This window comes from Motacilla alba, chromosome 6 (genome assembly GCF_015832195.1).
Source record: "Motacilla alba alba isolate MOTALB_02 chromosome 6, Motacilla_alba_V1.0_pri, whole genome shotgun sequence".
NCBI classification, from domain to species: Eukaryota; Metazoa; Chordata; class Aves; order Passeriformes; family Motacillidae; genus Motacilla; species Motacilla alba.
The window spans coordinates 28,137,214-28,149,736 of record NC_052021.1 but is presented as its reverse complement, the minus strand read 5'-3'; the positions used below and the strand labels follow the sequence as shown (position 1 = coordinate 28,149,736).

At 40.6% G+C, this 12,523-nt stretch overlaps 1 protein-coding gene across 18 annotated transcripts in view; it reads left to right on the top strand.

Moving 5' to 3' along the window:
* The window catches only part of ABLIM1 (actin binding LIM protein 1), a 187,605-nt gene that overhangs the window by 142,491 nt on the left and 32,591 nt on the right, over positions 1–12,523 (top strand). For 12 of the 18 annotated variants that reach the window (XM_038140682.1, XM_038140698.1, XM_038140694.1 and 9 more), the window contains exons 8-10: positions 1,561–1,619; positions 3,950–4,012; positions 10,624–10,701. In XM_038140682.1, the coding sequence (XP_037996610.1) occupies positions 1,561–1,619; positions 3,950–4,012; positions 10,624–10,701 (200 nt within the window). The remainder of the gene's footprint in view (positions 1–1,560; positions 1,620–3,949; positions 4,013–10,623; positions 10,702–12,523) is intronic. The other 6 variants (XM_038140692.1, XM_038140693.1, XM_038140688.1 and 3 more) reach the window with 1 other exon arrangement.

Genomic DNA, 12,523 nt, shown 5'->3' with positions numbered 1-12,523 from the left:
AGTCTTACTCAGCTCACTTCTTTTAACATGAACTTACAGCCTTATAACCTGAACTCTCTTCCTCCTGCATGGATAGGGCACAGCTCCCTCCTGATCCTGCAGGCTCTGCAGGGTCCTGGCTCTGAGGCTGCTGTTTGTTTACAGAGAAGGCTGTCGGTGCACTTCTCCCTGTTGTCTGAAGGTTTCCCTCTGCCAAATGCACAGTTTCTTCTTCCTCGGCTTAGACTCACAGCCAGACATCTCAGACCCTTGCTCCAGAGTCACAGCATTCTCTCCTGTCTCCTGATGATGACTGTGCTGTGTACTGCTGGGAAGTGAAATGATCCCTGCTGCTCTTTACTTCTGCACCAAGCCATGCAAGGGCTCATTAGAAGAAAGTTTACAGAGGCCCTGACCCATCCTTCTCCTGTGCTCTGAGGGTGGGGTTTCCTCTGGCTGCTTTTGAGCTCATAGTCACCAGCAGGAGACCTGGGCTTGGCTCTGTTTGGTTTCTCTGTGGGCAGAATGAAGAGGTGATGTTCCCCCCTGCAGATAGTCAGGGCTCTGGATTGGCTTTGTGATGACTGGAATGAAGGATGAATTTGGTTGCAGCTGCAGTCGGTGTTAAAAATCACTGTTAGCTTCTGCTCCATTTCATCTTGGCCAATGCCTTCAGCAGCTTTCCAGCAGTGACCACAGCTTACACTCTGTTTCAGAGGAAACTGAAATGGCATAGAAATGCTTCTTGCCCCTGACATCACTCAGTCCATGAGGACAGCAGGATATTCCTACTTCACAACATAAGAAAGAATCTCATCTTTTGGGAAACAGCAGAGGACTTGACTTTTTTAGTAGGATCTGTAGCTGGAATATGCTGTGTGGAAGCACCAGTGCCCACACCAGAGCACAGGGTAGAAGTGCTGTGTGTGCCAGTAGCAGGTATGGTGTGCTGGGATCCAGGGAGAGGCTCTCTCGTGTGCAGCTTTGCATCACCTGTCATCCTGGCCTCTCACCCGCTGCCACTGGCTCACACACAGCCCTGGCTCTTGCACTGTGAATTTTTTAATTTTGCTTTTCCTTTTGCATTTTGCATGAGGGAAGATGTGATCTGAGTAGCACTTTACAATAACTTGAGTATGACACCTGTTTCTCGATGGACTTACAATCAGAAACTCCTTTTTATGTGCGGGGCAGTACATAAGGGGAGAACAGATCAGGTAACTGTGGCCCAGTTCCTTTGCTCTTACCCTCCAGCCTGCCAGAGGAATCCTCTCTCTTTCAGTTCCTCCAGCTGGTGCTTGCTAACTCTGTTGCTGCTTGAGGCTGCTTTAGTTTTAATTAAGAATGTGTGCAAAGTGCTTTGACAGCCTCAGGACAAAGCTGCTGTAGGTACACCAAGGATTTGAATATTTTTTTGTTTCCCTTGTATTTCCCATGAGCTAGAATTTAATGTGAATTACTCTCATAGTTCATACAGATTCAGCATCTGATGCAGTGAATAGATTGTCTTTGATAACTGGCTTGTCATGAGGAGAAGTTATCTGCTTTGCTCTGAACAAAGATGTGTTTCTCCTCCCTCAGGTTCCACTGTCTGGCATCCCGACTGTAAGCAATCCACTAAGACTGAGGAGAAGCTCCGGGTAAGCTGAATTCATGGCTCAGTTGACCCACCATACATTTTGCACACACAATAATTGAATGTTGTTTTTAAAAGAGTGACTTTTTCCATGTTTTTTTCGCATAGCTGTCACAACTCTGGCAGAATATACAGTGGAGGCACTTCAGAGGTATTGCTCTGATTTTTAGGCTTACCACCTTCACATACCTGTCTCAGTGCACTGCCTTAAAGATAGTGTCATTTACTGACATACAGACGTGGCCAAGTATCTAAGACACTTCATTTCATATCTCAGTTGTTGTGAGAGAGACTCCTAAGGAGAAGATATGAACAGGGCAAATGCTATCATATATTTTAGTGGTTTTGCACATCTGTGTAATTGCTCTATAGTTATCCCCTGTTCTGCGTGGTTATTTGCAGCATTTAGGCAAGATGAACTCTTCTTTCTTTGCCATCCAAGTAAGCCTCAACCTAAAGTGATCCTGATTTGAATGCCAAAAAGAGCCACAATTACCCTTGGAGTTACATCAGCATATTCAGACAAACTTTCTGGGTCAAATCTTCGGTGGCAGTAATGCTGCACTAAATGCTGGAGCCTGGCTTTTTGCATGAACCAGGCAATTCTAAGCCCTTATTCACTGATTCATCCTCTGGACAATTTTCTCTTTTTGATGTCTCACTTGGTCCCTTGAATTGTGCTGATTTCCCAGGATATGAATATTAGAGACTGCATATGAATAAATTGTCTTTCAGATAAGGAAACAAAGAGGTACTGGTATGAAGATACCTGTGACATCCTGAGTGTTGTATTCTGTGTGGGTCCCATTCACAGGAAGCCACATCCTTTAGCATTTATTCCAGTACACTGGTCTGTAAAGCATCCCCCACAGAGAAGTTATTATGGTCATAGGTAATGTGCAGATAAATTGCTGTTGAGCAGAGTTCATGTTAGTGTGGGCAAAAACATAACTGCCCCTAGATGGGTGTGTGGTCCTGAGTGGCCAAACCTGAGTGCAGGTACCATCCAGAACTCACACATTGTTCTGTCCTGACTTTTTGTAAGAAAATGGAAAATGATGCCAGACTGGATTTTCTTCCTCATTTAACAGTTTGAATGTAAGACAGTATTTTGGCCATGTTTAAGTGTCAGAATGCTTTTGCCTTGTAGTACTTGGTTGCAGTACAATACCTCCCTTTCACTTAGACTCAGGAGTTTAATCAAAGCACTCCTGACTACACTGTCACCCTTATTAGCCTTCTCCAGCTGACCTCATAAATCAGTTTGCTTGTTTCCATTCCCCATGGAAATGGCTGTAGTCGTCTTCAAGTATTTCCCTTTTTGTCAGTATTCTCCCCCCTCAGCTAATTTTAATTGAAGTGAGGGAAGTAAATGGATTCACTCACCTGCAAGGCATTGCCTAAGTGAGTCCTTGCAGGAGGAGGATGTGGAGCTGAAGAAGGCAAACTGAGGGAGGATCTGAGCAGTTGTGACAGCAGAGCTGTCCAGCAGCACCATGCTCCTGGAGGAGACCTCCTATGCAGAGGTTTACTAGGTCCTTAAAAGGCATTGATAAATGCACCATGCTGAAGCTGGCTGGGATGCACTATTTTTAGCTTCTATGGTACATCACAGATTGTCTGCTCTGGTGCAAAGTCAGAACCTTATTCTAATATCAGCTGGAGTTCACTTTGATGACTTTGACACGTGCTTCATCCTGTTGACCCAAATGAAGGCAGTAGCAAACAGGTAGGTACAGAAGCAAACAAAACTGGGGAACTATGAGCTGTTTGAGCATGTCAGCACTAAATTGGGATATGTACTTTGATTGAATTTCAGTTTTTTATTCAGGGTTAGGCCTAGATTTTCTGGTGGTTCTGCAAAAAGCCAGTGCCATTGCCTATTTGCTTGCTGGGTTTCCTTTCCTTTTAGAACAAAACAAAACAAAAACCCTTTTATGACTGAAGTAACTTCAGAAGTTTTCAGCAAGTTCTGTTTTCTCTCAGTAACTGAATTGTGATATAACCTAATCAGCATTTGAGCTGGTCAAGATCTGAGAGGGAGTTCATAAAAGCAATGGTTGCTTTAGAACTTCTCCCCATGGATATTTGTGGAAGTTTGCAAAGACAAAACAAGCAGAAAGCAAAGCAACCATATGCATGTTACAAAAATATATATTGTTTGGTGTTTATTTACAACTGTCTGGCTGTTACGATTCTGCAGCAGTCAGTAAGGAACAGAAACTATAACAGAAGCAGATGATAAAAACTTGATTGAAAAAAAAGAGCTTAACCACTGAACTGGGGAAACTGCTTTCCTTTTCACTCATTTTTCCCTTTTGTGTTCCATGACAGCATTCCTCATCTGAGTTCTTTTACCCAAAGAGTCTGGTTCTGCGCAGGCCACGCTCTGCAGAGGTTTGCTGTTGTGTTTTCATAGTGTTGATAATGATCTTCTTTACTGAGAAGATTCTTCATTACTGTCATTTGCTGCGCTTGCTACTACTCCTGCCACACAGCTTTCCTGCTCTCACTTGCCACCATGGGCACTGACGCTGTATTTTGCATCACTTGTTTCAGTGTTGCTTGTTAATTCTCACTTTTTTTTTTATTTTGTTTAATGAAATGCTTACAATTAACTTTTTTATTTTAGATTCAGATGAGCTTTTGGGGTCTGTAGTATTGGTCTTCCAGTATCTCAGAAAGTTTTCCTTCTGAAACAAAAAAATTAAGTGTAAATATGAAGCAAATGAAAATGGTGAAAAATATCTGACTTTAAAGCAATGGTTAAAAAGAAATAGTTTTCCATGAACAACGACTTATGTTTTTAGGGAAAAAAAAAGCCATCCTTTAAGTAGTTTCCTTTTTTATATATATTGACCAACTACCCATGAATACTTTATTTGAGAAAATGCTTACAAAACCCCAGGTTTGGATATATTCCATGCGCTGCCTGAGAGCATTTGCCTCTCTAGTCTGGTGCACGTTCACATCTGAGTTGCAAGGTCCTCTCTGTCCTCCTGACTCTGGAGTAGCTGTCTACTTTCAGATTTTACTGAGTTTGCTTTGCACCTACAAACACCACCCAATTCCACTTCTTCTCCCTCAGGGCAGTGTTTATTTGTTGGCTGTGTGTGCCAACACAGCCGTGTCTGTGGGGCGTGTGGCTGTGCTGGTGCAGGTGCACCTGAGGTAGTGTTCAGCTGGTGATGGAGTCAGAGCGCACTGGGGCAGACCCGGTGCAGGCTGGCAGCAGGCAGAGTCCATGCCACTGGATTTCCTTGGTGTTGGTTTGTGCACCCCTCACATCTCTCATGGCAGAGTAGATGTAGGCAGTGTCAGCCAGGGCAGGGTGTCTGTGTGAGATCCAGCCTGCCGGATGGGGTTGGACAGTGGAATCCAATTCTGTGATTCAGTGGGGGTTAATGCAAACTCTCTACCCTTTGTCCTGCACAGTGGTTTAGTTACCTAACTATTATTGAACACCTGCCCCTCTGTTAGCTACAGATCTGTGTATCAAGAAAATGCAGCATAAAGATGTGTTGTCAGTGCTCCTAAGGAGATCAATGCCCCTTCAGTCCTAGGCTTTATGGAATAAAATCTTGGAATCCGAGAACAGCAAATGGTGGGATCATTTCACTCATCTTCTAGGCCAGTGTAGGGACTTTTTGCATTTGGCTTAGTGCACATAAGCCTGAGTTTCCAGTGTTGAAATCCAGGAGTCTCAGGATTAAAAACCCAAATCCTATTAGATGTATTAGAAAAATACGCAAGGCAAAATAGGAGCAGCCCATGTTAAAATAAAGGTATGTTCTCCTTCTTGCTTTGTAGACTGTGTAAGATACAAAGGACATAGGGTCAGATGAATATCCTCTTGTGTAAATTTGGTCAGTATTAAATGCTGTTTAGATTTACATGGTGATTTTACAAAGTGAAACTCAAGGCAGATTTTGGCTTCAAGTCTTTTTCTACAGAGTAGACACAAAGGTACTGTCACTGATGCTGCTGTAAAAGTGGGCCAAAGGCTTGAATCTACATGAAAATTGTAGTTAGAAAATGGTAGGGTGAAATCCACTGAATTCTCTGAAAGCTTGTGTTGAATTCAGTATGTTCTGGACTTCCCACTTTATTTTCTTGTTCTTCCCACATAACTTACTCTTGATGAACGCTGAGTTTGCATGAGTAGTATTGTAGAAGTTTGTTTGGTACCAAGATATCTTCAGTGATTATGTGCTGAAAATTCATTCTCCCTTCTGGCCTTTATGTCCAGAAGGAAAGAAAAATTAGTTGTAACCTATTAATATCTGTGTCTGTGTGAGTTTGAACTAAACCTGTTCCCTAGTTTTGTCTTGATGCATATTTAGTGTAGAGGAATAAGGAATGCATGCATTTGAAGGAAACACTCTCTTAAGGAGAAGTTAAACCAACAGAGAGGCACAAAGAATGCTGACATTGAGGGACTTGGTTGGTCTTGTGCAGCCATTGAAAATTACAGAAATCCATAGGAAATCCATGTTTTATGAGCCCCAGTTCCAAATCTTAATCAATTGTAAAACCTTGCAATCGATAGAGCAGGTAGTCAGTGTAAAAAGTGTTGTACTGAGAAAGTCAAATCCCTTACTGTTGCTAAGTCTGCCCAGGACAAGAAATTCCATCCTAATCTTCTATTTATTTAAAATATGCTTCACTTAAAGTAGCTTCTGAGGTTTAGAGAATTTGCTTAAGCTATAATGTTAAATGTTATTAAGTGAAAACATATTCATTCTTCTGCAGCTATTATCACCGCCTTGCATAATGAACTCTATCAAAAAATTAAGGCAGGTACTGTAAATGGTGACGATGCCTTTGTAAAACGATAGTGCATCCATTTGGCCAGATGTTCTTGGGATCAGTTTTGATCTGGTTGCCTGCACCTGTAAGTTTTTACAGAGCATGATGCTGAACATCTGTACTTGAGAATGCCAGAGCCACCACATTGTAGCAGCACCTGGATGATGTGAATGGCTCTAGTGGGACTTTTTTTTTTTTTATTTTTAAGAAGTTATTTATTTAGATGATGTACCGTGCATGATGACATAACAAACAGGGGTAAATGCAGGTGAACATCTTAAGCTTTGTAGTCTAATACTGAAATATCAAGTTAATCAGTTTGGGGCATCTGCATGGGTGATCTGATAATTGAGCACTCAATTCACGATGAACCTTAGAGGATGAGCATGGCAGTTGGTATTCTCTCTATCAATCTGCAAATGAAACTGGTAAAAGAACTTTTGTGTTGAAGGTAAATGCATGGAATGAAGAACAAAAACATAAAAATAAGAAGTCTGTCATAAAGTGGGAAATACTGAGAAATCTTGCAAATACTTTAGATGCTTTGTGATCTGTTTTTTCTTTTGGCTCCTTTAATTACATGCATGAATTTTTCTTGACTTAATTTTTAAAATTTTTTTTCATATACCTCATAGACTTTCTGTATTTGGTACAGACATCCTATATTGATATATTTACTACTGTTACATCCATTTGTGTGGAAGAGGAAAGGAAAAAAAGATGACTCTCCTCCTCTCAGAAAATGTGGACAAGCCATGTACCACCAGAAAAGAAAAAGAAGATTAGCTCTTCATAGAAATTTCCTTTCAGTTTCTCTACACAAAGGTGGCTTTATAAAGGCTGTATTTGAATCCTTCAAGGAAAAGAACAACAATATAAAAAATGTTTCAGATCTCTTTGTAGAAGAAGTAAGGCAGCTTAACTTGTTTTGTTGCTGGGAGTGTAGAACAAGTGCCACAGAACTATTGTGATGGAAGAAAATACCTCTAAATTATTGCATTCACATTAAAGATGGTGTCCTTTTTCTTCACCTGTTTTCTTTGAATAACATGTGAAAGAGATGCACTCGTGTTATCTCCACATCTCCAATGTTAAAGGTTACATCAGGGCCAGCCCTATTCCTGTTTAACTGTGCTCTGATCAGCTCCCCTCCAGGATGGAATCTACACCCCAGTGCAGTTACATCAATAGAGAACTTGACCTCCGGTGTGTCTCTTGCCACCTGTGTAAGACACAGAGTCACAATGGTGTTACACGGGGTCGGGGATGAAAGTGTAGCATTCAGTCTAATAAAAGCCATACCAGGTCACAGATTTTCCAACAGGAGCTTTTATGGGCCTCTTAGGAGAGGAGCCAACCATAGCAACTAAAAGTATGCCAGAGGAACAGCTTATATCAAGGAATCTTTGGTGTCTGTTTGTTAAAGCAAGCAGCATAAATGTTTTTAAGAGCAACACAATTGTGTTTAGGGGAAAGTGCAAAGCTGTGAAGGATTCCAGACCATATGGGGAGAAGCAGGGTAGGAAGGAGCCATCTGTGATGGAAACAGCCTGTGTAGCTCAAAATAAGAAATAGGGCAAAGTGAGGCAGGAAAGGTGAGAGTAGATGTACGAGTCCTTTTTCATGCACTGTCTTCAAGGGTATGTTTAGAAATAAGCAAGGAACAGGACTGGGAGCTGCTAGAGGAGCCTCAGAGTTGCAGATCTGCTTGGATTCAGCTCCTCAGGAAAGGAGCAGAGCGTGCTCAGGCCCTGGCTGGCAGCAGGGTGTCTTGACCAGGCAGTGGGGAGCTTTGCAATAGGCAGAAGGTAAAATTGATGTACACAGAAAGAATCACAGAAAATAGAAAACTGGTTTAAAGGGTGTCATTCCTGGCTCATGGCCTTGTTAATGAGATGGTGAAGAGGAACTTGGAACAGAAACACAGTGAGGAAATGAAGAACAGGTGCTACAACTTGCCAGTCCATCTGACAATTCCTCTTGTACTCCAGGGTTAAGAGCATTTAAGAAATTTACTATCAGGATATGGCTGAAACTATCTACTTAAGTGTCTAACTATAGTAAATTCACTGAAGTGATAAATGCAAGTGAATTTTCCTTAAACAAAAAGGTTTTTAGCAGTGACACTAAGAGATGAAACTAAGGAGCCGGAATGATGACTGAGAATTTCTTGGCTTTAAGGCAATTATAAAAGATCCAAAGGGCCTGCCAAATGGGAATTAGCCATAACTGCCTCTAACACTTGTTTTCCTACAACAGGGAAAATTGAGCAGACAAAACTCTCAAAGTATGTCTGCCAAAAGCCAAAGGTAACAGAGACACCCCTAAAAGTACCTCAAGTACTTAATACTATTCCCTGTGTTGTAATGAAAACAATTGTTTTCCATAGTAACTGCAGCAACATGTTACATGTGTCTCCACTCAAACAGAGTGAAATGGAAGAATGGAAGGGGGAATAAAGTGTTTCTCAACAGCAGCCAGATTTTCCAGCTCAATTCTTGTAACATTTCCATGAAACAAGTGCTTGTTGTTGGGTTTTTTGGTTTGGGAGGAGCTTAAGGGCAGATGAGAAAATTCTGTTCCTTTTTGAGATGTAGGAATTTGCAGCCTCAGAGAGAAAAGAAAAGAAACATGTAAAGGTCCAGCTGAGAAAGTGTTCTCAAACATGCTCTGGAGAGGATTTGTGACTTTGTCAGTCCACAGCTACATCTGCTTTCTGTTTGATCTGAATCTTACATTTTTTGGTGGAACATATTCAAAGGCTTTTGTTTCTTAACCCTCCCTGAATGTGGTGACTTAATTTTCAAAAGTGAAGTCAGAGAAAGCCTGCTGTATTATCCAGGACTAGTCTTGAACATTTTATATACAGATGGTTCTAATAGTTTCTCTGGCTTTGAAATTAAAAGTAGAAAGTCTCTGGAGTCAGTAGAAGAGTTCCTTCAGGAAGTGTATGCTGAGAGGTAAGATAGGTTCGGTAGCCTTTTTACGTTCATCCAATATTTCCCAAGAAACAATGAGCCAGGCTGTCAAGCCTTGTTTCTCTTCAGGTGCCTGAAGGTCCCTTAGTCCAGGGGGCCTAATGTCACAAGCTGATGAGATGAGGACTGTTTTCCCAAGCTGATGAGATAAGGACTTTTTCCAAGATTTCATTTTAAGTGACTTTAAGGTATCCCACTGCACTGGTGTCATCAGAATCTTGTGCTGACACAGAGTTTTGTGATGGGATTTGGTTCTTTGCAGTCAATTAGGGAGCAAAAATTGTTGATGGTTTCTCAGTTTCAGTTGGGATGTGGTTGACTTGACTACCTTTGTGTCTGTGCTGTGTGCCAAGTTTAGGAGTAATCATCACAATAACCAGGGTGACTTTTGATCAAATAGAGTACTTTGCAAATGCATCAGATTTTCAGGATCCCCACAGGTCATCCGTTGTTTTCTCTCCCCTCACAGAACTTCCCCCAGGGCATCAGTGTCTGTTTAGTCCTGAAAAAGTGTTGGAAAATCTACTAAATATAGCAGCACTGGCTCTGTAGGGATGAGAGTGTTCTCATGAGTTTCAGTTTGCAGGACACTGTCATTAAACATCTTGACTTCTGCAGTATAGGGAATCATGTCACTGCCACCAAGATGTGACTTCCCTGCTGCATCTTGGTTGTGCTGCATATGTAGGGAGCAGCTCCAAGCAAAAGATTTCAGGTCCTTTTACTTAGGAAGGCAGAATTCAGTTCTGATGATGTCATTCCTAATGGAAATCCAGGGATTGAACAGCTGGAAAGAGATTATGTGTATGCTGTGCTCCTCACAACAGTTTTGTCGGCTGGACTGCTGATCCCTACAGTGGTTTGTGAACTAACCTGTTGCTAAAATGACCAGCAGGACTGTCCTGGATGGTTCTTTGTATGGCTCCTACAGTGTCTCTGCAGGTGTTGTTTGATTTTGTTCATTATTGTTGTCAGTCTAGTCTTTTACACTGTATGATTTAGAAAACCTCTTCCCCTCTCACACCACTCCTTCCCCTACCAAAAAAAAACCCAAAAAACCCACTTGCCTCACAAGATTGTGGAATTTGCCAGAATGCTTGCATTTGTGTTGACATTTTTCTTAAATTCAGTTATTTTCAAGATACATGCAGATTTCTTCACTTAAAGTTGCCAACATTAATGGCTTCAGATTGCTCTCAAAAGTTCCCTTTTGTTTTTCAGCCTACAAGAACATCATCAGAAAGCATTTATTCCAGACCAGGTTCCAGTATACCTGGCTCTCCGGGCCACACTATCTATGTAAGTATTCCTGCTGATGAATAAGCTGCTGAGCCTTTGCTTGCACATGAACAACTCGTGCTGAAATAAATCGCTTTTATACTGATGCTTTATTTTAGTGCTTAAATTGTTAAAACCTTCACCATGTGGCTTTTATAGCTACAGGATTTCAAGAGCAGGGTAGGCCTTTTCCAGGTCACATATCTCTTAGAAAGGTACAGTAAATCTTGGGATGTCACTTGGTGGTGTGAAGAGGGACAGAGGGCAGAGGGGTCATTCGACCTTGTAAGGATTTTGTGAGGAGATCTGTGCACTTTGATACACAATTTTTGAGAGGTCTGCTCTCTGTACTTGGGGAATGTGGGGAGCAAGGTCAGCTACACTGAAAGGAAACCTATCTGATCCAACACCTTCCACGTCAGAAATCAGATTTTTCGGTTGTGAAAGGAAAGGTGTTTTCAATTTAGGAAAAAAAATGTTATTAAGCATAATGCTAAATCACTGATTTTATCAATAACCTTGAGATTATATAGATGAAAAGGTAGAGTAAACCCCAGAAATTAGGTGGTTACGTTTGTAATAATGCAGAAAAAATGTCAAAAATTACAAATTTCATGTCCTGAGTTAAACTCCAGTTTTGTGCATTTCATCAACCACAAAAATAAGGTGATACATGAAAAGTGTTGGCACTGCAGATATCAAAATACAAAGCATGTCCTGGAAAACTGCCATTATGTGGGTAATATCAACTTCATAAACCATAGCTTATGAAGATAAATTGTTTCTCAAAATCACTGTCTGTGGAGCAACATGGCAGCCTAGATCAAGGTCTACAAAATTATCTGTAAAAATTTATATTGGATTAAGAGTATCCAGACATATTTGCACCTCATTAAGAAACTGGTAAAAATACTACAGAAATAACATATATTGATATACCTAAATATTTTAAGGATTAAAAATGGTTTTAGGTATTTCTAATATCTGGTAATTAAAAGCTAAACAGATTTGAGTCTGTTTGTAGAGAGTGAAGGTCCCAAATATTTCAAGCCTTGCTTCTCTAGCAAGAAAGGTTCTGTTTCTAGTTTAAGGCATTGCTTAAGAACCACCAAGACCAGTGGTTGTTAAAGAGCTTGTGAAATGCATATTAATCTGAAATTACTAGGGGTTAGCACTCAGAAAGAGCAGAAGTGAATGTGAATTTCCATATGGAATCTAATATGAATAAATTATCTTTTAGAAGCGTTGAAAAACAATTTTAATATCCTCTTTCAATTTTAGTCATAAATATGTTTCTGTAAGCTAGATAAAAATGTATGATGATTTATTTAAAGTCTTTCTGTAAGTAAAGAAATATATTAGTTATCTAAACTAAATGTAAGGCCTCTTTCTGTCTCCATGTAATGGATGCAGCTGACTTTGGAATTTATTTCCTACTTCTACTTTTCTAATTGGTCAAGATCTCCTTGCAGTCTTAGTGGAAAAAAAAACTAGTCCATGCTTGCACCATCTACTTGATAAGAAGGGGATGCTTTAGTCAGAAGCTTAGGCATAGGATGAGTGATGAATGTAATTATTTTATTTGGTAGTTTGGATACCCAGTCCTGACAGTCCTCTTTGTCTTTTTATTTCCTTCCGATAAGTTCTGTTTCCTCTTGTGTGCACAGTTATAAATTGAGTATCTGTCTGTGGTCTTCAGCATGAAATCCTTTTGTAATCTCTGTAATCTGCAAACTAAATTGATGTTATCACCCATTTTACATATGGGAAAACAAGAGCAGAAAGGTGAAAATACTTGCCTGAGGCCACAAAATGAGTCATTTGCAGAGCTGAAGTTTCCAGC